This window comes from Nymphaea colorata, chromosome 6, assembly GCF_008831285.2.
Source record: "Nymphaea colorata isolate Beijing-Zhang1983 chromosome 6, ASM883128v2, whole genome shotgun sequence".
NCBI lineage: Eukaryota > Viridiplantae > Streptophyta > Magnoliopsida > Nymphaeales > Nymphaeaceae > Nymphaea > Nymphaea colorata.
The window spans coordinates 11,765,431-11,790,761 of record NC_045143.1 but is presented as its reverse complement, the minus strand read 5'-3'; the positions used below and the strand labels follow the sequence as shown (position 1 = coordinate 11,790,761).

General features: G+C 37.2%; 1 protein-coding gene and 1 long non-coding RNA gene across 3 annotated transcripts; one reads left to right on the top strand and one right to left on the bottom strand.

Annotated features, from left to right (window-relative positions):
• Nucleotides 1–1,271: 1,271 nt before the first annotated feature.
• Nucleotides 1,272–13,095, bottom strand: LOC116256000 (uncharacterized protein At2g24330-like). 2 transcript variants are annotated; one of them, XM_031632112.2, is made up of 6 exons: nucleotides 12,824–13,091; nucleotides 10,835–11,107; nucleotides 7,271–7,415; nucleotides 3,817–3,926; nucleotides 3,294–3,714; nucleotides 1,272–1,743 (listed from the first exon to the last, which is right to left on the bottom strand). In XM_031632112.2, exons 2-6 carry the CDS (start codon nucleotides 11,102–11,104, stop codon nucleotides 1,487–1,489), a joined length of 1,203 nt encoding a protein of 400 aa, XP_031487972.1. In that variant the 5' UTR covers nucleotides 11,105–11,107; nucleotides 12,824–13,091; the 3' UTR covers nucleotides 1,272–1,486. The 2 variants fall into 2 exon arrangements, with proteins under 2 accessions (XP_031487972.1, XP_031487971.1); XM_031632111.2 differs by having other exon boundaries at nucleotides 3,294–3,926; nucleotides 12,824–13,095.
• Nucleotides 13,096–16,642: 3,547 nt separating this feature from the next.
• LOC116256005 (uncharacterized) lies at nucleotides 16,643–19,897 on the top strand. Its single transcript, XR_004173015.2, has 3 exons — nucleotides 16,643–17,739; nucleotides 17,828–17,924; nucleotides 19,102–19,897. It is a non-coding gene; the product is annotated as an uncharacterized LOC116256005 (long non-coding RNA).
• Nucleotides 19,898–25,331: the final 5,434 nt, after the last annotated feature.

The following is a 25,331-nucleotide window of genomic DNA, read 5'->3' as shown; positions in this document are numbered from 1 at the left end:
CCGGGCTCACTAAAGTTGAACCCGATAGAAAAAAAGTGTGACCCGGACCCGACCCATACCCGGCCGGACACCCAGGCCTATTTAATATATCTTCATTGATTGCCATTTTTTTAGATGTTTCGGATGTTGGTAATTGTGCTTTAGCGTAACAAGTGCACATAAGCCGTAATCTTCCTACTTTGTAAGCATGAGGTCTCGCATTCTGAGCTAAAAGACATGCCTGCTTGACCATGAAAAGGAACAGAGGGCTTCAACTCAAGAGTGCCTCTGCTGTCGTTCTTGCATTTTGCAACGCACGCGAGAGAGAGAGAGAGAGTTGTTGTTACTTCACATTTAGTAACTTTAGTCGAAAAGAATTGTGCTAGTGGAAAACTTCTTGTTCCACGCCCATCTAATTCTGCTCATGTCAGAATAAATATCAAATATTCTTAATTTTTCATGCTAAATTTTAAACGTCCTGCTCGCCAGTTTCCATTCATCTCTGCTAGCGCCAACTCTTACCAGGCACAAATAGGCTGAGAAGATATGACACTTGGAAGTTTCGCTCTCCTTTTTCAAGATGACTGGCTCAAAGAACAAGCGTATCTTAAAAACTTGACAGCATTAGCGGCTAACGTGATAATCGAAACATTAGGTAGCACTTCACAGATAACTGATATGGTTGGCATCTTTTGGCAACTGTGCTTGAAAATTGCCGCCAACTTGTATCACGCATGTCCCGCTCTCGAATAGCCAGTCGATAGACAGGATCTGATAAGTTGGCTTCAAGAACTTGCGCAGTTTCACAGAAGCTTCTAGCCTTTTGCAGCATCAAACATCTAAATGCCGCTGGATGGTGGCCGTTCCTGCAGACAAGAACCGTGTTGAGCGATACAAGGGCAGAGATCTTCCCACCACAACCACACTAACCAAAAAAAAAAAAAACTGAATGAGGAAACAAGCATTGACATTTGTAACCGCAGCAGACTTACCAGCGTCTAAAACCTCATCTACCCCCTCAATGAGTAAAAGATCAACTTGCCCTTGGAACAACTTTAAATATATATATATGTTGCCAGAGGCCCAGAACCAAGCAAAAATAAAGTAGAGGCAGATGCATGCACATACGAGCGTGCATTTTGTGCTTACAGATGGTCATAATCTGGGAAACCTGCCAGATGGATCTCTTTCACAGACAACAATAGACCACTAGAGACTTGTGAAATGATCTGCACAGACAAGCTGAAAATGATCTACTTGATGCAGGATGTTGAGAAAATTCAAAACGGGAGGATCTTAAACAATGCCCTCAATCATTAAGCACAGAGATTTTACAACAGTCAAGAACAACCTTGACATGGATATGGAACTCAGAAAAGGTTCTTTTAACCACCACAAACTATCCTTTCCTGCTCTCAGAAAGATACAATGGAAGCAACCCTAAGGGAAAAAATGGTATGTGTCCTCTACTGGTACATATCAAGCTCATCTTTTTGTATACATGGGTTTAAGATGCCGGTACATCAGATTGCTCAACCTTACTCATTCCTGCAGCTTCTAGTGAGTCTAGAGAGTTATCAATGACCTTGCCCTCCAACAGTGTACCTGCACTAGCACTACTTTGGCCATCATCAGAATGAGGTGAGCTGATCCCTTTAGAACTTGAATCAGCAGTCGGTGAGTCTTGCTTGCCAGAACCGTTTAGAGCATGGCAGTGAGGGCAGTAGTAAGTTATGTAAGGAAAATCTTCCTTTCTTGCTAGTCCTGCAATGTTGAAGCACATTGTTAGTATAGTAACATAAATTTTGTTCAGAATGCCAGGAAGTGTCTAAACTTCCAGTCAAATTCTGGGCACTTGAAGCTTCTTCGATTGAAGGAATACTAGTGCCCTGGCAACATTATTGTTCCCCTTCAGGCAAACAGAAAACATAGAAGACTCTCCATCGTCCAAAAGAGTTATCTGGGCAATGAAGCACGCCCTAAATGGAAAGCACCAAGCTTTCTCTTTTTGGTAGACCAATGTAAGAATTTTATCTGAGGAATTCTCAATTTTCTCCTTTTCCAAAGTTAATTTTATATTTTGTTGAGTTCATTTTTTAGCCTTTTTTGGGAGCCCAACTAGGCCCTTTAGATGGCATTTATTAACAAGAACGCTGAATCCATTGGAACATAATGCTCCAAGAATGTGTTTGTTCTATGGTTCCATGAATGTGACCATTTTTTGGTACACATTCATGGAACTCTAAGTTCCAAACAGCAGTGTTCTTGTCACCAGACGCCCTCTTAGGACCTAACTGTCCAGACAAGGACTAACACTTGAAATTTTGCCCCTCCCAAGATCCACCACTTCTTGATTTCCTGGCACAGGAAACATAAAAAAAATCAAAGGAACAAACTTCATAGTGTTGAATGATTCACGTGTCTAACTTAAATTCAGAATATCTCTTTTTAATGATGTTTCTTCCCTGTGGTCACTTTGTTCTTTGACCCTTGTCAACTTGTTATCCACTTTCTCTGGGACTCGTATATCCTTGTTGGCATAAAAAAAAATGATAGTTTTTAGTTTTTACAATGTTTTAGAAAGAGTACATTCTCGCTACTTGATATCCTTCTGGTGCAGAAAAAATGGTACTTTCAAAGTAACAAGCTTCAAACAACGTTTAACATTTCTGTCCCTGAATGAAGATAACAATAAATTCACAATATTAATTTTGATGATGTTCTTCTGTGTGGTTTCTTTCTTTGTGGGTTATCCACTTCATCTTGAACTCCATTTAGAATGCTTATTTGACTCTTTTTTCTTTGGTTGACATAAAATTATGAAAAATGATTGTTTTTTCAGTGTTCTTACTAATTTTATCTAGCTGATTTTAAAAGTTAAACAGTGTTAAACAGATAATTGTTTTTCAAGGAGTGCAGCTATGTCACACAGACTTTCCTAGAAGGGCGCCACATCCGCATCATGACAGCAGGAGCAATAGCATGGGTGTTGGGCAAGCAAAATGATATTTGGTATCCTTTTTTTTTGTCTATTTTCGTGCTTTTTGTTTATTAATTAATATCTTATGAATATAAGAAGTAAATGTTATGTGTTCGTTTAAAACCTTATTATTGCTATTGGGCCATATGTAAAGCATTTTGAAAATGTTCTACACCAGCAACTGAAACCCATGCCTGCATCTGCACCCATGTGACATAGGTGATAGCAGTAGAGTCCCTGTTCTAACTATTTCCATAACCTTAAGGTGCCATTTATGCTTAAGACCATTTCAGCTGAACAGCACAAGTAAATGAAGGTAATTTGTCTCACTTACCGTTGTGCATATGACAGTTGCCACAGATAAGGGCATAGCACTGTGTCGGATCCTCACCAACAAGCATTGCTGCCAGGCGTGCAATCCATCCTCCATCACTGGCAGTGGATCTTTGATGATGAGTCACAGCAATTGCTTGGCTTTGAGGACTAAATTGCTGCCCACCAATGTCAGACATCCTTGGTGTTTCTTCATGAGCATCTTGAGACACAACACTTCCCCCACTGTTACTCCTCAAGTGAGGTGCCTTCCTGTTGCGAAGGCCAGTGGATTGGACCACCTCGATATCACTGCTTTTTCCATGTGGAAGATCAAGCTTTGGTTCATCTCCAACCATTACCTTCAGGCCAGAATCTGCACCTAGTTTTGAAGCTAAAACAGTAGCTGCTGCAGCTTTTGCTGCAGGATCTGTATCATATCTCTGCATTTTGAGATAATTAGCATGGTTTGATGTTTGAGAACAATAATAAAAACGGTCATAAAAGCTACAAACCCATGCCAAGCTAATGCCTCGCATTGTTACCTGTATCAACTGTTGAGTAATATAATAGTTTGTTCTCTCCTTAAGCTCATCAATCTCTGCTTGTCTCTCAGCACGTAATCTTTCAAGAGTTTTCTGATCACTGCGATCACCTGTCATTTTTTCAGAAAAAATAAAAGAAGTTACAGAAGCATCATTGTCTTAAAAATATAATGAGCAAACAACAGACAACTTAAAACTAGGTCACATGGATGTGGGGTGCTGGTGCTGGTGTTGATGCTAGTGCGGATGGGGGAGCCAGTGTGGCATATCTCAAAAAACTTGGGTGCACGGGTGCAGCGAGGGTATATATTTATTTATTTATTAGATATATAATTATATGATTGTTTATTAGCTTAATCTGTCTTTTCTTTTACTTTTATTACTGTAAATAAAGAAAGAGAGGGAGAGAGAAGAAAAAGAAAGAGGAGAAAAAAATTTCAAAGTGAATAAGAGAGGCTGTTTTGGGGTGCAAGTCAGAGTTGCACCTGTGTGACATCCGGTAGACGTGGGTGCTGCCCCTTTTTTGAAGAGTCCGTGTGACATAGCTTAAAAAGGTAGAAGTTTTCCCCCCATTTTATCATGTCTAGTTTTCTTTTTCTTTTCATTGGTGGCTGGCTGGGCTCTGGGGATGTTTCATGGAGAAGAAACTCTAAGTTCGGTGCTTCTTTAAATTTCTTTGGTGTTTGGGAATCAGGTCAGTATAATGCAGATTCATCGAAAGGAATGCATATTCACTGGGAATGGGAAGTTAGAATAGCAAACGACCATGCTTCCCTGATTCACACAGTTTTTCATGTGCTTTCAGAAACGGACTTCATATTTAAGATTTGAACTGTAATTCATCTAACAAACTTTTATATTCTACAATAAACTTCAACCGCATGCTAAAACACTAGTACGTTCCCTAAGTTCTGTGACATTACGCTTACTGAATGCAAACCAAAACTCCGTCTTTTGACTCACAACATTTGCCTTTTTTTGAAAAAAAAAAAAAATTAATTCATGAGATTAAAACCTATATACTATAAATCGCAAAGGGATTGATTTAGCTATTTTAGCCTGAAGCCACTTTGTGAATGAAATTTCGTTAAGGAAAGTTCACACGAAAAACTAAGTGCTCACTCGTTTTTTATGTCAGAATCTTGAGCTTCAAATCAGGAGCTGCTAAAATTTAATACCAGCTGCATTCCATGGCAAAATAATACCAGCTGTACTCCATGAAAAGTGTAACAAGCTGAAATCCTGAAACAGTCAAGTGTTGATAATGATGATTCTTTCCTACACTTTGAATAGGAATGCTGGCCTCAAACTCCCCCATCTGTGCCTTTTACATGAGGAATTTACATGGCTTGTTCTCATTGTCACAGTGAATTGACAGTTGACACTTTTTCCATCACATTCTCTCTTGATACTCAAATGTGCCTCCAAATGATATGTTTCCAACATCAGTATAGTATGTTCTATACAGCATTATTGGCAAACCCATGAATCAGACTTGGATTGGCTTACTACTGGATCACAAATTGTCAAGTTGACTTGGCAACACATTTGGGTCAGCATAAAATTTCATTAGTGTACTTTTACTACAAGTCTTAGTTGTTAAGGCATCGCCTAATCTACGCCTAGGCGTCACCTAGGTGTGAGTCCACACCCATCACCTAAGTCCATCACTTAGGCAATGGGTGTTAGACTGGTCCCCAGCTGTGCCTAGGCTGGACTAGGTGCTAGCACGCCTAGTCCATGTGAAGGTGAAAAGTCACCTTCCCTTCAAATTTAAGTCCTGTAATTTTATTATACACTGTTATACCATATATACTTATATTATATACAGTTATATTATGTAACTTCTGTTCTTTAAGTACAGTTTACTATACGGTAGTTACATATTCTATATCAACTCATCAAGTAGAAGTTCCAGCCATACGTTAAATACATATTCTATAAAACCATGAATATGTGCTCTAAAACATATCTTGTAGAACCTATGCCACCCGTGTTACCCATGTTAAAACCTAGGTTTATGGTAAAAAGTCCACCATTTTCTCTTGTTTAGTGCATATCTAGTAATCAGAGAAATAAGTGCAGGCCTCACTTCAACATAGTCTAATGTTAGAGCTGCAAAGAAACAATATGAACCATGTAGATGACAGTCCACACATGACGCGTAAAACTTTTCCTAAATAACTACGTGGTAAAAATCCTCTTTGATCCATACACTTATCAATTCATGATCATCAAATGTCCAGTACACAAGTAAGAGAATAAAAGTTTGTCAAATATTGGTAAATTTCTTCATCTTCATTTATAGACTAAATGCAATTCTTGATTATGGGTTTAATCTTTAACTAGATATCACTTAATTCCAGAAAAGCTCTCTCTCAAAGAACTGAAGAGTTAGGACATTAGATCAACTAAGATTAACTGAGACAACAGATAACTAAAAAGTTCCATTAACTGAGCAGACTGAGCTAAATCAATGAAACGGCTATAGCAGGTGAATGAGAGAAACACTAAGAATGATTTTGTATCTAGACTGTCTTCTAATTTTCATGCAGAAATGAAAAAGGTCACCAGCAAGAGGTGACCGAGAGGTCATTGGATAGAGGAAATAGTAAAGAGAGATTAGAGAGAAGGAGGTAGAGTGATCAGGATCCACTCATTGCTGAGCAAACAGGGACAGCCACACTCAGTTGCACGGAGGATGCAAGTGACCCTCTCTGACTGGTCGCCAGCAGTGCTGGACAGGGAGCACATTGGAAGAGAGGGAGAAAGAGAGCTGTCTGTTGTCGTCAATGAGCAACTGGCACTGGGAAACTTTATAGAATGGCCTTTCCTTGTTGGGGAAGAAAGGGTTTCCCTAAAACCCTCGGGCCCTCATATGAAGCCTTTTATACATGTGATTGACCCATTTTTAAGTTAGAAACCAGGCTAAGCAGTGATACGAGACTAAGTCATGTCAATAAAAAATGGACATATCCAGACTCAGGGAATCCCGACTGTGACCAGCCGAGCCAACAATCCATACCCCCATGCCATAGGACTCAGACATGTGGATTAGACGTTGAGCTCTGACCCAGTTAATAGGTGATCCAAGACAACCAGGGAGACTCTCCGGTCGACTCACCAGGTTTGCCATAGAAAACATTACCACTACCTGGTCTCTCAATCAACCATACAGATAATAAAGAGAACAACATAGATGCAACAATACTCTTGTGAAGGGCATAAAGCATATCCCAGATATTTTCAAGAACATCAAAAAAATAATAATAAGCTAGAGCCAAGCAACCATAGAAAATAATCAACCTTCCATGAGTTAATTAACTTGTAAACTTTTTTCCAAACAGTTCTATACAAGATCAGAATGTGTATAAACCGTGGCCATTTAAGATCTAACTTGAAAGGGAAAATTTAAGTCCTAAGATAATCTTCTTAAAGGTCATTTGTGCCTTACGCATTCTTTTGTAGCTGGAAAGTGTTGAATAAATAGCAGCCCCTAGAAAAGGCACAGCAAATACAGGCATCACCCTTAAAGCTCTCATCTTCCAGTTAAGATCCACTGATCTTGTTGTCATGATTGCATAAAACAGAGCAGCAGCCTGAAGAATATTAATTAAAATGAGACTAACTTTGTTGCAGGTAGTAGTCATAACATGCAGTTCAAAACTAGACATATACTATTATCCTATGTCCTAACTACTCAATAAATAATCAATGCTTCTATATGTGAAAATTAAAGAAAAAAAGAAGGCCAATAGTTGCAGCACTTTTTAAGTTCAAATGCCCATCAGCATACATTGCATATCAGTTGACAAATTAATTCGATATAACTGAATTAAAAAAATGAAAAAAGAAAAAAAAATATGCCAAAACAGAATATTCACAGCCAGCTTATGTGATACTACATACTAGGGGCAAAGATTGCTTTAATTCTTACCATGTACATTAATGAGGATCCTTGTGGATAAGATTCAGATCCTAGATGTTGCAGTATCATGCCAAGATCATTACTTATTCAGACAAGGGCCATGCAGCATCGTATCAAGAAACAAAAAAGTACAACCACATGATAAATAAACTGTAGACTTCCATTCAGATGGACTAACAGCAAGAGGCACCATTACCATCATGATTTCTTTAACAAAGGACTATTTTACGAAAATGCTTCCAAAAATATGCACTTGCAGATGTCACCCTACTAAGCAGATTGCACTGATGTTTGTGCCATCAACCATTCCATTTCCAAGTGTATTTATAAAAGACATCTGTCATAGAAAAATATGGTTGCAGGCTATGCCTGTATATCTACATGGTCTCACAACATACAATGTATACTCGAACTGAGATCATAATGATTAGCACGTCACTGAAGTTGGAAGATAAGCAGCCGTAGGCCCGTACATGAACTTCCACATTCAGAACTTCAAGAGGAAATGAGGTTTTACTTGTCACAATCACAAGAGAAAATGAGGTTTTACTTGTCACAATCACAAGAGGAAGGTCTGCAACTGTGGTGACAAGGATTGGCAGCTTATTGATGCTACAGGCTGACCCCAAAAGCAACTTCAGGGACCTTCATATGCTCAGGATGCATTACTTTCTCAATGATTGACATACTCGGCAAGGCAACTTCATGTGAAACCATCATGGACATCACATTTTTATATCTTTTCAGTATTTTAAACCCATTCAAACATGCACAGGAAATGCCAATTGCTGGAAGACTTTCCAAGAGATGCAATGCACATGAGCACATTTTCTTGACATGCAAATGCATGCATAACTTCATCCAAAGAAAGAGACATGAAATTTTGCTAAACCATACTGCATAGACATCTCTGGGGAAATGCCTCTTTAAAGTCAAAACATTTAATCTTAAGAATCACTAACCAATAATACTTGAAACAAAACATGTGTGTTGATAGCCTGATACTACACTTAAGCACACACTCACTAATATTCATGGCAATTTTAAACCAAAATCCTGCAGGCACCTGTGCAAACTGCAACCTGGCCTTTTTCTTTTCTTGTTTTAAACTAACACATAAATGTGGGCTACAAGCTTCATTTTGCAGGAATCAGTACTTAGGTTCAGTTTTCTTAAGGCTTGATATCAATGTTATATCTAAGGATGTGTTACATGCCTTTAGGAGAAATGATATCACAACCTCCTGGAACTACTTTCATGGGTGTAACATACCATTAATGTTTGGGTTTGAAACAAAGTCACAATTATCATTTTCACATTTTAACAGCAAGGTTTTTCTTGAGTATAATATGACGAGCCTGAAAAAAAATGGGAAATTGATGGTGACTTTTTAAAAACATAAAAAAATCTTAAAAATTAGGGAAAATAAAATAAATGAAAAACGAATAAAACAACATTAAAAAAATAAGTAAATAAGCAACAAATAAAAATTAGAAAATGGAAACAAACAGTTTGGCATTTAGAAAAATGAAAAAAATGTCTTTCTCATTTCAGCATTTTTTCAAGAAAACGGAAGTTTTGTTTGGTTGACTTGTTTTTCACATTTTTAACACGTTTTTTTCAAAGAACACATTTTTTGTGGCTATGGTTTGAGGTTTGAACTTTGTATTTTGAACCCCGTATATTTCACACTTGGGTTCAAAAGGCCTCCCTCTTTAAGTCGTTCAACTTTTATAATATTTTGTTTACTTATTGTTTCCTCAGACTGTTCTAGTGTCATTAGACATGTAAAGGTTAGGTTTGAGATAACTATCAAAGCTAAAATTTTGCAATTAAAATCCTCAATCAATCATCCGCTACCTGTAGATGTGAAAGGAACAGGTAAACTTACACCAAGAAGAGGATAAGATTAAGAAAATAATAGAGTTGAATGATATGCAACTGAGAAATAGGTCATAAACAAATATACACTTGTTATTATAAGTCAAACACTAACATAAACTTGTCACATGATATGTGTTGGTTATCCTTAACGTGTTTAGACAACTAAGAAAGCATCAACAAGAAAGCATAAAAAGTAGGTTAACCCTATAAGCTTGCAGCACTTCTATGTATTTGATGCACAAGTAGAAAATATTTCCAGAGGAAAATGTAGAATGAACCAACATTAAAGGAGCACAAGAAAAATGATGACAAGGAACCTATATAGGTTGAGGATGGCATAGACTTTGAAGGAGAAAATGAGGAAAAAAATGGCAAGGGTGACAAACGATAATTTCACATTCATGTTTTACACGGAACAAGTTTATTCATTGATGTTTAGAACTTTAAGTTTAACTAATGGATCATGTTGTTAGTTTCTTGCATTGTTAAGTTTACGTATGACATTTTACTTTTTTTATTTTTCAAAGGAAATTATATTTTTCTTTGTTTCCCCCGACTTTTTTTTGTATTTTCCATGATGCATCCTAATTTTTTTATATTTCTTAAATCTAAAAATGTACATTTACAAATTTTGCATCATGTACCGAACTATTAGTCCAACCATGATTTTCATGGATACCAAAGCCCCAAAAAAATGACGTTCTTGTCATTAATAAACACAATCTAAATGTCAACTAATAGCAAATGGACCAAGTTGAAATACCAATAGAATCAGATTTGTGGATGCAATATGCACTCTTTGCAGTAACTGCATGCTAATTTCCACATTTGAATGCACATACATACATGTATGCATATACATATGGTTGGAACAAATGGTCGGGTGCATGCAATGGAGTGTGTATGTGCGTTCATGTGAATAATTAGTAAAGTTCACCAAGCCTGTATTCTAAAGCAGATTAGGTTGCACAAGTGGATCATCACAAGTTATCTGCCGTGCAATATAAACTGATCCATTTCATGACTGAAAGCATGTTTTATGGCACCGGGTGAGGAGCTTTTCCTTGGAAGCAGTGTTAGGCTAGAGAGAGCAGGATAGATCAAGTTATATTTTTTTGAACATGGACACCTTCACTTTCACTTTGAGATAAACAAATACAAGCAGATGTTCCACAGACCATCTTTGGATAGGTATTAGACATGCACCTCCAGAACCACTGAGTAAACTATAAGGTTCCTTGCCATGGATCTCCAAGTTTGAGCTCTCTTCTTCATCCTTGAATGAACAGACGCCTCTTCTTTTGACAAATACTGTAACTTCTTCTCAAAGTCATTACGCCCCCTACTAAAGATTGCATGCCAAATGCGAGATAGAATCCCCTTTCTTTGCCGATTTGTAGTTTTTTCTTTCTTTTTATCAGTAAAACTGGCTGATTGTTCAACAATAGCCTTCTCTTCGCTAATTGCTTCAGCCATTCTCTATAGCAGACAAAAAAATATTGAGGATGATAAGGCAACTGAATTTTCTCCCAAAAGGACAAAACAAGTACGATAATCAAGAACATGTACATAGTATGCAATGATAAAGGATGAGATACATTAAAACTGCCTGTGTGTTTAATCATATAAGTGGAAGTATAAGAGTTTGAACCTGATGCATGTGTCCCTTGGCATAAATTAATAGGTGTATGCTTAATCTCAAATTGTCTCTCTCTCTCTCAGATTCAAGCATTCAAGCAACTTCTATTGGTAAAAAATAAAGTCAATTGGAACTATACTTGCGATCAAAACATGCTGCAGAAACCATGCATTACCTGAGTGCAATTACAGATAGCACAATCCTTCATTCTATGTTCATTCTACGGAAAGTGCAGTGAACGAGTATTACCTTGGTATGCACACACATGCACACATACTTGATATCAATATAAATTGTAAAATAAATACAGGTGCCAGATAAATCTCAGGACATTCTTGCCAGTTGGCCTAAATCTAAAATAATAAAATTATAATGAATTAATAAATATGTTTAAAATTTTAAACCATAAACATTTTCTAGAAAAGTAAGACAAACTACAGTTTTCAAAGAAAGAATGTCAAACCTGAAAAAACAGGTTCAAAAATTTTGCCTTAACAATGCACAAGTTTTAATGTCACAATGGTTTTACTGCATCACCTGTATGTGTGACAATGCACGAAATAATACTATAATAGCCAAAAATGCTGAAGGGCAGTACAACATACAGCCCACCATATACCCAAGAATGATCGTGGTCATCTTGAAACTTCAAACTTTTCAGATAAATAGGAGAAATAAATTGTCCATCGTTGTCATTTAATTGCTCCCCCATGAAGGAATCACCATTTCATGATATAATTTTTTCAAAGAAAAAGATAGAAATGGATGTGATAAGGATATTGATGTTAATCGGGTTCATATTGCGGGAACCAAATCAATAACACTTGTCCACGATCACTTAATGTTTGATCTACGGCATCCATGAAGGAACCAACGAATCGCTATACAGCCAAACAGAATAATACAGAAAAAAAGAAATTGGCGTCCGTTTCAGTTTGAATTGTCTAATAACTGTTTATCTCACCAAGGAACTCCCAAGCATAAAACAATTCCTTTTTCTCTTATATCAAGCAGAAAAAAAAAACAAATACGATGAAGAAGCTGGTACTAAATTGGGTTTTCAACAAATCGAATTCTCACCAGATGCATTCCTCAAAAAGACAATCAGATCTACGCTGAATCTTTTCCGAACATACGATGGGATGGCATGAAGATCACCACAGAGAATAACGCAATTACCAAGAAAGTGGACAAAAGTGATCGAACCGAAAAGAAATTACAATCCCAGAAATGCCAATTCCTTAGGGCAGACCAGGAGAAGTAGGACGATCACGATCCAAATAAATCCTCATAATCAGAGAACATGAGAAAATATCCAGTCTTGTTCGGAGGGAATAATATAAGAAAGATCATAAGGTTTCTACCCTCAAATATCATCAGTAGAATACTAAAAAAAAAAAAAAATCAAAAAGTATGTTCGATTAGGAGCCTTTCCAATCACTTCATCAAGAGTTCATGGGTAGAGGAAAAGGAAAGAAACAAAGTCCGCCAAAACAAAGTTGCATCACTGAATTAGCGTATGTGCGTGAGAGAGAGAGAGAGAGTAAGAAAAAGACCTGCTTCTATGTCCTCCTCCACTCCCCTACACAAGCAGCACCTGAACCTACTCACAGAGAGAGAGGGAGAGAGACTCACAGAGAGAGAGAGAGAGAGAGACGAGGAATGCCCTTCGTCAAAGGGAAAGATGTTTGGCGACCGTCCCACAGGGGATTGGGTTGATAAAGTAAAGCCTCCGAATGAAAAATGAAAATAATACACCGGAAGAGACTCGATGCTTTCCGTCTGAGAGCTGTTTTTTGCGCGTCTGCATCGCAAGATACTTCCGCACCGCCCCCCTCCCCCTTCTCTCCCCTCCTCTCTCTCTCTCTCTCTCTAGATTTGCTTTTGTTGGTTTGGATCTCCATATCTGGATCCAGGGGTGCTCATTGGTCGCTCGAAACTGCCACCAAGTCACACTATCCTCTTGCCGAGATCCAACATCGGTCGGAGTTCCTGCTTCCTGGATCTGCATTTTGTTCTAGGATCCGGTCCGCCAATGGGACTTCACGTTTCGGGTTTTTCTATGATATTGCGATATGTCTAGATCCAGTAGCACATGGATCCACGCCATCCTCACCAATCCCCTGCCCTGCGAAATCTCGTGATCTCGAGAATACATTTTTTTTAAATTTATTTCGACGAACGAACGAGTTTGAACAGCTTCAACCCATCGCAAGATTTGAGATATAATATAAAATAAATCCAAAGTCATTACTGTGCCCGATGACTAAATAACGGGCCGGAAGAGTTGCATGTCCATAATCCATGGAAAAAAGAACATGATTTTTGAGATTTAATTAGTGAAAATAGTGCAACTTTCAAAGTCAAATCGACGCTGCTATGACAAACAAAGAAAATTTAATGCTCTTAACAAGTTCAACCCCCTCTTCGCGGTATTTTTTTTGCCTTTTTATTTAAATTTTGTCTAGTTGCATCCTATCCCAAATATTCGAAGGTTCATTTGTCTTGTCCTCTTCTCGCACCATTGAAATGAAAAAGACGTGAGCGTATAATGTAGTTTCAGGTGAACGAGATGGCCAGGAAAAGTCCAAAGGTTCTCCTCATAATTATCTCTAAACTTATTAAAGAGATACTTCAAAGAGGCCGGACCTTTCTTTTTCTTCTCTTTTTCCCTATGATCAACTTTTCACTGTCATAAGGCCGGACCTTTCTTTTTCTTCTCTTTTTCCCTATGATCAACTTTTCACTGTCATAAGTTCGACCAGCTATACTATGTCACTTGAGTACTATGTCACTCGAGATAAATATGGTGGTTATAAGCTAGACTAAGGCATCGGGTCGGCCTGGCCCAACGCCCGAACCTGAGCCCGATACTCGACACTAAAGCTTGGGCCCGACTCGTCTCGATTAAAATAAAAAATATATTTTTAAAATATAAAATAAAATATTTTGAATATAAAATATATTGTTAATAAATAAAATATATATTATTATTAAATAAAAATAATTAAAAATTAAAAAAAAAATCAAGCCAACCTGGGCCTGTTTTTTTAGTTCGTACCCATCGGGTACCCTGGCCTAGTGCCCAGGTTTATTGTAGGTTTGTGCAGTGTTTTTTTTAAAAAAAAAAAAAAAAGAAAAGTGGTAGGAAAAATTGTTAGGAACAAGAGTTGAATAAAGTGATGAGGTGAAGTTGGTTACTTTAGTAATAGCGACTGCACTCAATGCATCACAGTCATTCATTTAATGGTCAATGTAGTACTACACTAATAGGCGATCACCCACCCAAGTGTAACCTCATCAAATGCAACCGTTTCTTTTGTTGTGAAGACAAGTTTGGCCGTATACACGTTAAGTCACTATATAAATTGTTACCTTGTTTTATAAAATTTACTTTTAAAATGTTTAGAAATGACCATTTATCATAAAAAAACTCGGCTTATTTTCTTATCACATTTTTAGGTTTTTTTATGGGGATTTTAGTGGTTATGTCATAAGATTAAAATTATTTTAATCAAGCTTATTCTATGTGTTTTTTCATATTAATTTTTTTTTAATCAAGCTTATTCCCGTGAAAGAGTGATGAGGAAGTGCCTGTTTCAAAGTGAGCCTGGGAGAATAGTAGCCGTTTCATTCCAAAAGAGTCTCTTTCTCATGAAAGCCGGCACTGTGAAAGAAAGGCTTTTTAACGGTATTAAAAATACTATTGGAAATATTGGTTTCTGAGTCGCTATCGGAGAGGGGTTAGTGGCCAAATAGAAACCTGAATCAACTACCAATTGGGAAAGTTGTTGAAGATTTAATTCATTTATGCGTTTTAACATTTCAAAAAATCTCAAAAAAGCAAAAAATCATCTTAAATCTAACGAACGTGTAAGGTAATCAAAAACATATTTTTCAAGAGGTGTTTTTTTTTATGCATTTTGTTTTATTTCTTACATCGGAAACGTGCACCAGAGCTCTTAAATAGCACCCTCAAAACGGGCTGTTTCGAAACAGCAATATACGTATTATTGTCTCATTAATCTGTATAAAAAAAATAAGGTAAATTTCTAGAATAATGTAACAAAAATGTTTCATGAATTTGCCTAATTTTTAGGTCTAATTTATGAAAAAATAATAATGTATTACTATTACCAAACAGTTTTGAAACATTCAACTTTGCATTTAGTACTTTCACAAATGTACCCTATGAACTCTTAGGGCAAGTTTGGCAACAATAATTAAATTGTTAGTGTTTTATGAATTTGACCTAAAAATTGAAACTTATCATTTTTTATTCTCGAAGAATGAGGGACAAGGGGATTGATAGAGAAAAAGGGGATTGATAGAGAAAGATCTCTTGTATTTTATAAATCTACTCCAATTTAGGGCAGGTTAATGGAATAATAACAACTTATTATTGTTACCAAGCAGACTCTTACATGAAAGGGTGAAGCAAAAAATTTTCATTAGAGGAGTCAAACTATAGTTTCAAAATTTTAATCCTGAAATAAAATTTTTATATATGTTAAACTAAAATTTTTGAAATTTACTTTAAAATTTCTTAATCTTTTAAAACTCGAGAGGGGGGTGTGTGGGGGGCCAAGCAAGGGCACTATGTACTAATTAGTACCTTGGGCTGGCGTGGGCAGGCGTTCACGCCAACCCCACGCTGGCTCCGTTACTGCTGTAAGCAGTTGAGTACAAGGGACAAAAACGTGGAGCTATCTTAGGCGGGCATGGGCAGGCGCCCACGCCAGCCCCAGGCTTCGCTACTGAGGCCAAGCCTCCTGCCCGCCCCGCCTACCCCACGCTGGCTTCGCTACAGCAGCATTGTGTTATTTGGAGTTAGAGTTTAGTCTTTTGTAAGTGTCAAACAGTGCAAGTTTCCTGTTCCCACTACCTCATCCGTTAAATTGGAATCACCTTGGGGTGCACAAGGTCTCCAGCATGATCCCAAGATTCTCCCTTCTTTTACCAAGCTATAATTTTGGCAGCTTATTGTTGGATGCATTGAGCTTGCATGTGGATGGAGTGAGAGTGAAGCAATGAGAAATGCTCTGCAGCTATCTATCACTTTGATGCACTGATAGGTCATTGCCGATTAGTTATGATGTCTAATCTGATGTGAATGAATATGATTTTGATTTCATAAACTTTCCTGTCAGGTACAACTGACGGAAAATAAAATGAATTTTAAGAAAATAATGGGTTGAAATTGGAATATTCAAAGGACGAGCAAGGAAATCAGTGCTGAAAGTAAACGACAAGAAACAGTAAGGGGCCGTTTGTTGCGCCCGAAAAGAACTGTTCATTCAAAAAAATAATTCAAAAATTTGAAATTTTTCCATCGTATCATGGAAAAATTTACCGTTAAAGTCGAATTCCGGAAAACGTCTGGAGAGACGGAAATTTTTTGCTGGAATTTTATTTTTGCCCGTTAGGGCACGCACGGGAGCGCGTCTTCGTCTTCCTCCTGCACCGTCGTCTTCACGCCGAGCTTCTTCTTGGACAGCCTTCTCACACAGCGTCTAGCAGAGAAAGAAAAAGGAAGAACGAAGGGGGAAGAACGAAGGGGAAAGAGGAAGAAGGGAAGAAAAGGGAAAGAGGAAGAACAAAGGGGAAAGAGCATCGTCCGTCGCCCAGCACCTCACGCCCAGCACCGTCGTAGTCTTCCTCTCCTCACGCCCAGCATCGTCTTTCGCCCTCTCACTCGCCTCTCCCTCCTGCCGCAAGCCCGCAGCCCGCAGCTGCCTCTTTCGCCCTCTCACTCTCCTGCTCCCTCATCCTCTCTCTCGTCCTCTGTTCTTGACATCTGGTTGATGGGCATCTGTTTTTCCCTTTGATCGTGACTCTCCGTGAGTTATTTTGAGTGTCTCGGAAGCTTTTGATTTTGTTTGGTGCTCTTGATTTTGTTTGGTGCGCTTTGCTCTGGATTTCCTGAGAGTCGATTCCGTGGGTTTCTTCCGTCTGTTCAATCGGTTTCTTGTTCTAACTTGGTAAAAAGCGGTGTTCCTTAATTTGCCTCTGCACTGTTGGTCTGTCTTCTGGAGTTCTGAGTGATGGTTGCTGGCTGAAGCCACCATTTCTACTGCTGCCACCGTTTCTACTGCTGCTGTTGGTGAATCGGATGCGTGGAGTTTACTTGTGTTTATCGTTCGGATGTTAAGTTTCTTGTAAAGAATTTAGTAATCCATATGAGCAGTTCAAGAATAAGTTCTTCGATATCAGTTTGTTGAAGTGGCTTTCTCTTTATTAGTTTCCTGATTGGTTAGTTTCGTCGTATTCATCAAGCTCTTGTGCAATAATAAATTTCAGGGGTGGATAAAATTGTCAACCCCCAACAGCCTTCCTATGAAATTTGGTGCTTGCAAATTTTGTGCAATATCAAAGGAACAACAGTTGAACAGGTCACAGTCTCAGAAGTCCAAAACGTCGAGTTCAGTGGCAGCAGCAAAAATACGTGCAACAAGGGTACTTTTGCTTCTTGGTACTTTCTTTTCTCTCCCCATTTCATTAACCTTGTTAGCAAAGCTTAGCATTCGGAATTTTCATTTTATCACTTCTTTCTGCAACAGAATACGGATTATGAGATGCCTGTTATTTGCGATTCAACCAGAATGGAATGAAAATTTGACGCTTTCAGTTTCTGATCCCATTTTGCTGGTCAAGATTGTATGTTCTATTCTTTCCCAGCTACTTATTTCTTGTTTTGCATGGAAAATATGCTCGTTAATTGGCTGATAATTTTTTTGGTAAAATGCTATGTTTTTTGAAATATAATTCTTTTTCATCAAACATAGAAATATATTTCTCAGTCTTCACACACACATTAAAATTGGAATCGGAAAGATTTTTCCCATTCATTTTTTCCAGAAAATATATTTCCAAAAATATATTTCCAATTCCACATTTCCAGGCCATCAAACGGCCCCTAAGTGAAAGCAAAGCGAAAAAGGAAATAACTGAGAAAAGATTTAGTTTCAAACTTCTTGGAATCTGTTACAAATGAGGTTTGTGGCCCTTTAAAAGTGGATCTATATTTATATATTCTCATAATTTTTAATATTAGATTAAACTTCTTAAAAGTAAGATATTACAATATACCTCCCTTAAGACATATGTATTCACATGTGTGGAACTATAGGTTTGGGTGTTGAATTGCGTTTTCATACTACTGCAACAATTCAACCCATTCTCATATCGGACCTGAACCTCTGATTTGACGGTTAGCGATTTGGTTTTAGCCCCAAAAAGATTAGGAACCATGACAACTAATCATTTAACAAACTTCATTTTTAAGTTATATGACATTCTTTAGTATTAAACTAAACTTTTCAAAGTGGGGTATTGCATTTATTACCCGTTATAACAGAGTAAGCAATGTATTTGCGATTGTTGGTGAGAAATTTTATTTGGATATGTGTAAGGTCAGGGGTATTAGTTTGGTTTAAATTTTGTTTTTTGATATGGATATGGATATGGGTTGGGTTTAGATTTTGGCTTGAATTCAGGTTTGGTCTTTGTTTGGATTTGGATAGTGTATATATATATATATATATATATCTATATAGATAGATAGATAGATAACTTCTTAGCTTAGGCCATCAAACTTGGGGGGGAATTTTTTCAAGGGTAAATTCTCCACGGTAAACTGACAGACAGAAAGGAAAATTTCCCTTTTTCTTGTTTCAGGCCATGTTTGATGGCATCAAGAAATTAAAAAAATATCATAACAAATATGCATATCAGGAATGTTAACCAGCTGAGGGGGAAGGGCGAGATAGAGAGAGACAGCATCATACCTAGACTGCAAAATGAAAATCTTTGATGAATGGCGTCATGGTTGCAGATAGAAGCAGGTCGTCGGAGGAAAAGGGACAACGAACGATGAAAGAACAACAATTCAGAGTTGCTTCCTTTCACCCCCAAAATCACAAAAAGAGACATCGGATATCAAAATCAGGTCTTCAAAGTAGAAACAATGGCTAAGTGGACAATGTCGCCGGAGGAGGAAAATAACAAGCCGCTGGGAATAGTAGCAGGGTATTTTGCTGGAACAGCACAATGCCGCCGGAAGAGGGATAAAACACGGCAATCCAACCCTAGATAGTCCAATAGATGCATTTATCTCCGGAAACAGATGGGTCGATCATCGGAAGCTGAGGAACAAGCTCCGAATCGATGTTTGGAACAATAGCTTTTGCGGAGAAAAGGAGAACGAAGTAGAGATGGGGCGAAAGAGGGGAATGGAACGAGCTTACCTGTGAAGAAATGCGATCGCCCAACCGGCTCTGTGATGAGAAGAGAATCGAAGGAGCTCGGTTCGAACGGAGGAGGAAGATGTGATAGCGAGGGAGAAAGTGCTCGGTCGATCGGCAGATGAAGAGGCCGGCTTTGTGATGAAAAGGGGATAGAAGAAGCTCCGTCGATCGAAGGAGGAAGCAGCAGTAGCGAGGGAGAAAGAGCTCGGTCGATCGGCGGTGGCGAGGGAGAGGAGCGCGCACGATGGAAGAAGCCCCAACGGGCAAAAAAAAAATCGTCGAAAAAAAGTCGGACCCCCACGGGTCCGACTTTTTTCCGGGGTAAATTTACCCTGAAAATCGACTTTTAGCACGGTAAATTTTCTCACGTTTGATGGTGCTGGTTGAAACCGTACAAAGAAGAAAAAAACCCCTCAATGAACAGTATTTTTCTTAGCCATCAAACGTGGCCTTAGATATGATTTATGGTTTGATCACTGACTGGATCTGATCCTAATCTATTGGCGGGACCTAAATAGGATGATAAGTAGGATCGAGTTTATAGACACATTCTGGTCTGAATTGGACTCAAAATCTGAACATGGATTTGGTTTCATGCAGACTACATTGGAAGCTAAAGGTCGTTTAGGTCCAATTAAGTCTAGGTAGGTTCGGATTGTGGATTTGGACTAGAGTTTGATTATAGACTTAGTTGATGGGGTTCCTCTGAAATCCAAGACAGGGAGGTAGTGAAAAACATAAAGGTGCACTCCTCTATACATACTAAAAAACAAAGGTGTACAAACAGAAATAAAAATTGAAAAAAAATAAAAAAGACTGTAAAAAACATTTTTTTTTTAAATTATCAAAATACCTGTTGCTCCTCTGTCTGCCCGTGCCTCTTGTGCGGATGAGAGATCCATCCAAACTCCTTCTTGTGGACCAATTTAGACGTAGAAAATTCTTAAAATTTTTAATCCGGACAGGTGAAACTCTCGACTGGGAAGAGAGAGAGAGAGAGAGAGGGGCGAAAAGGTCAGTGGAGGGTTTTGATTGGCAAAACCCTTTGTGTGGGCAATTGCCCACACCTGGCTCCACTTGTCTTGTCCCTTTGGTTGTCTTTTGATAGGAACAATCCTGAAAAAACTTGATCAGTGATGGTTTTGAAATGGTTGCACTTGCACTCTGTTGGTCATAGGGTTGACCTTCTGCTCCATCCATTGTTACTGCCATTGCCTCAATGGTGTTCTCTGTTAGCCATCGCTAGCTTCCATTGTTGCATCTCACTAAGGACAACTTCAATGTCAGTGAATAGCTTTGTTATTTTGCTCCGCTAATTGATTTTCAATGTCCACATCTCCTGCATTTGTCTCGGTTCACATGCGAAACAGCAGTAGGATATCGTCGCTCATAGTTGGCAAACCGGTGACTCGGACTTAAATCAGCTGAAGATTAGGTCATGGAGCCAATGACTGGACAAGGCCACTGTTAGGTTATAAATTTAAAAACAACACTTACTTTAGTCTTTACAATGCACAACAAATGTAATTAGTTCATAACGATCCAAGCCAACTTGATGAACCTTTACTCATGGGCCAAGTAAATAGGGGGATCATAAACTCACGACTTGGATCGGCGATGGCACCTTCCTCACACATTATTTGTAATTGTTGTCGTCAAGTGACTTAAGGATCGTTTAGTAGCTGGAACACTCTGGGAGTGTTTCTTAAATTTATCCAAAAGATTGAAACAGATTCATAAAATACTAGAATTAAATGTTCATGAATCTGTTAAAATAAGTTCATGGAACACTGACAAAGTATTTTATTTGCCTAATCGGCCGGACAAAAAATACTGCCGACTTGCTACTTTTTTTTTACCACAGTAGCACTTAGTCCTTATTATTGTCTCAACCATCCATCACAAACGAATCAAATGACCCTTTATGAATGAAATGAGTGACAGTGGATAGCATAAAGTCTAGCCAGAGTATCATTCAATTTTCCTCTCTCTCTTTCTCTCTCTCTCTCTCCCCATATATATATATATATATATATATATATATATATATATATATATATCCTCGTTCTTCACAATTTTCTTAATTTATATGGACTTCTACATGCATGCAAATTATATCCTCGTTTCTCACAATCCTTCCTTGTTTATATGTACAATTAAATATGGTTTTAAGTTATGTGGATTTGTATGCTTTAAACATAAAGATCACCTTTCGCATAATCATTGTTTCCAAAGAATCTTAAAATATAAGGTGTGGGAACATGACTTACAAAGCAAGGAAGACTGATTTAATGCGTTGATCAGATTCAACCCGATTGATTCATTGAAATGGGAGTTTTGTCATATATATAATTCCATTGATCAGATTCGACCCGATGGATTCCCTTAAAAGGGAGTTTTGACATAAATATGACTGCATTTATGAGATTCTACCTGATTGATTCATTTAAGTGGGAGTATTGCCATATATATAATTGCATGCACTACTAAGATTCGACCTGATTGATTCATTTAAATGGGAGTATTGCCATATATATGTAGTTTGCATTTATCAATTCGACCTGCTTGATTCATCCAATAGGTTAGTGACAAAAACCAGACCCTTTAAATATGATACTTAAAATGCTTTTTTTTTTTTTTGAAATCCAACCCTACCAATATGATTTTAAGGATAGTTGATGCAAAATATATATTTTGACAATTTTTTTTGGATTTTGATATTGCTTTTATAATAAGAAAAAATGAATGGCTCTCGTATAATCAACATTTTGACAATAAAAGATAAACATTTTTCATAAAAACAACTTGCCAAAGCATGTTTTATATCAGGATAGTTATTATAAACATTATATTTTTTTTAAATAATTTTTTAACAAAAAATTAAAGGGTCTGGTTTTCATCCCTGACTTAAGTGTCATACCAATTTCTATATATATATATATATATATATATATATATATATATATATATATATATATATATATATATATATATAATAAAACTTTTTGTGCTGCTTTTACATATTAACTTTCAAAATTATCTTTATCTTTTCCGGTTTTTCAAATTGTTCTGATTTTGGAACTTCACAAGATCTCTCTCCATCTCTCTGACATGGAGTCGTAATGGACGTTCATAGTTTTAAGAGTTTCCAACAATGTTTTGATATACAATATCTGGGCCATATAACTTTGTCCACCAATATATGTTATAGTGCCTTTTTTTTTTATGCTTTCACAAATATTTTTAAAATGCTTTATATTGATTTTTAAAATAAAAGCAAAAAATCCTGTATTTTCCTTGTATAATATATCGGCCGATCGCACTCCCCTATGTAGCCCTTATTGATATATAACATTAACATGTGCCCTTTAATTGAGATCAAAACGAATTTGTCGTGGTTTAATTTGAAAGAAACTTTAATTAATTTGAAATTAAATGTGGCAGATCTCCCGTACAACTAATGTTGCTGGATCTGGTCCCATTCCAGCTCAGATCTGACCCGCTTCACGTGACGCGTCTAAAGGATTGGCCGTTTTTTTCCCGACATTAAGTTACGACGGAAGAAAACCAACTGCCTGCAATGACTGCATTAGGCGGAGGGTAAAATGGACTTTTCTCAATAAATTAATTACGTTCAATATTGTTTGTATTAACATTTTCATGTAATAAAATTACAGACCTTTTCCAAATTAATTATGCCAAAACTGAAACTAACTTTAATTTATTCGTGATACTTTGCTTTTCCAAATTAATTTACTCACTGCTTAGATGGACAGACGTCCTCCCATTCACCATATAATTCTATAATTAATCATTGACAAGAAGGCCTAACAATAAATTATGCATTAGACAAATTGTGCTATTTAAGTAGCCACGTATGTCGAAAACCGATTTAGTCAGTTTATTTAAATTCATATCAAGGATTTTTTAAGCAAAACATCAACAACCTAACATGCTTATGATTATAAGTAAGTTAGTACAAGACACAGTAGCGGAACTACTATGTGACTGGCATAGTCCAGCTGCATGTAGTGCCCACATTTGACTTGAGTCAGTGTCCTGCAGTCATTCATTCTCTTAAGCGAGAGATCGGTTAGTGCTGCTCCTCAGTCAAAAGTTTCCGGCTCCGCCACTGAAAGGACATGTTCTAATTCACGTTTTATTTATAAAACCTCTTGATTTTTCTACAACGAAAGCGATAATGTTCTAAGCGAATAATTTTTGGCAATTAGAATAACACTTTTACATATGTTATCTCTTACAAATCATTCACCCTTAAGATTGTATAAACATGAGTTAAGATTGCAGAAAAAAATGCATCGACCATTTCTTTGAATGTGTCAAAATTAGTTTTTCGTCTACAAACCAAGATGGCAAGAGATATATTAATTCGCCTTAAGAAGGTGCCTGATGTATGTCTCCAACCAGCTGGGTGGATGGACACGGGGATTGATCGAGAAAGATCTATTTTCTTGTATTATTGTAAGCAATAAGATGATGAGATCGTGATTTGATCCACAAATGTCTGTTTGGTAAAAAATAATAATCTTTTTCTATGATCATAATTTTAAATGGAAAATGTTCGATTAAAACATGACTGAATTAGTCCTAGTTACTCTTTGAGACCGAGTGAAAGAAGGGAGGAGATACTCGAAATGATACTCCTTCTTAATTTATATGCATACAGATTAATAATCTGTTTTACAAGATCTAAACTGTCAAATTAACATAAAAAAAGATTTTATCAAGCACCAAACAGGTTGAATTTGGGATAGACAATCAAGTAAATCAGAAAGCAAGTTGGAATTAGGCTGGCACCGTAGAAATTGACAACTCTCTCATCAGCCGGACCTCATAAATATATCTTAAAAAACATTAAATGGAATATGTTGGACAGTTGGAGGGAGGAAAGGAAGTTGTTAAGGTTTGGGGTTAGTTGAGCAGGCAGAGGAGGTCCTCAATTCATGTGGCCGGGCAGATGGGAAACAAGCTGGTTGTTGGGTAGGAGCTATTAAGGCAAGGGGCCATGGTCCGCCCTCAGATTTTTTTAAAAAATAAAAAAAAACAAAATTTTATATGTCAATTTTGAAAAGTTTTAGTTTAACCGAAATAAAAAAATTGAAAATTATATTTTGGCATCTGTTAAAATTTTGAAATTATAGTTAGAAAGAAGCTGAAGAATTGGTTGACAAAGGATAGGTCACAAGTTCAAATCGGAATAGAAGGTCTCTATTGCCTCAACTAATTTCCGTACCATATTGGCGGAACACCGGCGCTTAATTACATGGCTATCAAACCTGCCGGCACCAATGACCATCAGTATAACGCAGTCTTGCGAAAAAATGGACAGCGACTTGAATTGACAGCTGGCTGTCAGTGAATTGGTTACAAATTGGCAAAAATAATTACTTATTTTAAAAAAATAGATAAAAATATATAAAAGTAGTGAAGAAGTAAAAAATTTTACAGGAATCCAAACGATTTGTTACATGGTCAAGGCTCTCGATTATCAAGATAATTCCGGTAAATAAAATGAGACATTTTCAAGTGAATTAATGAAAGGGTTATCCCATGGCCATTGCTTAGGGAGAGCCAAAGTCTACTCTTTAGTCAAGAGCTGTCACTATAACTATAGCAGTTTGTCTATGAGATCGCTTCATGCTTCAACTTGCATGTAGGATTTATCTCTTTATGATAAAAGGAGATTTGCCGAGTTAAATTGAAGACATGCCTTCAATGCATCCCGTTGTGGTTAATACCCTCATAAAATTTTATTGATATTTTCGAGAGCCCAATATGAAAATAAAAGAAATTACTC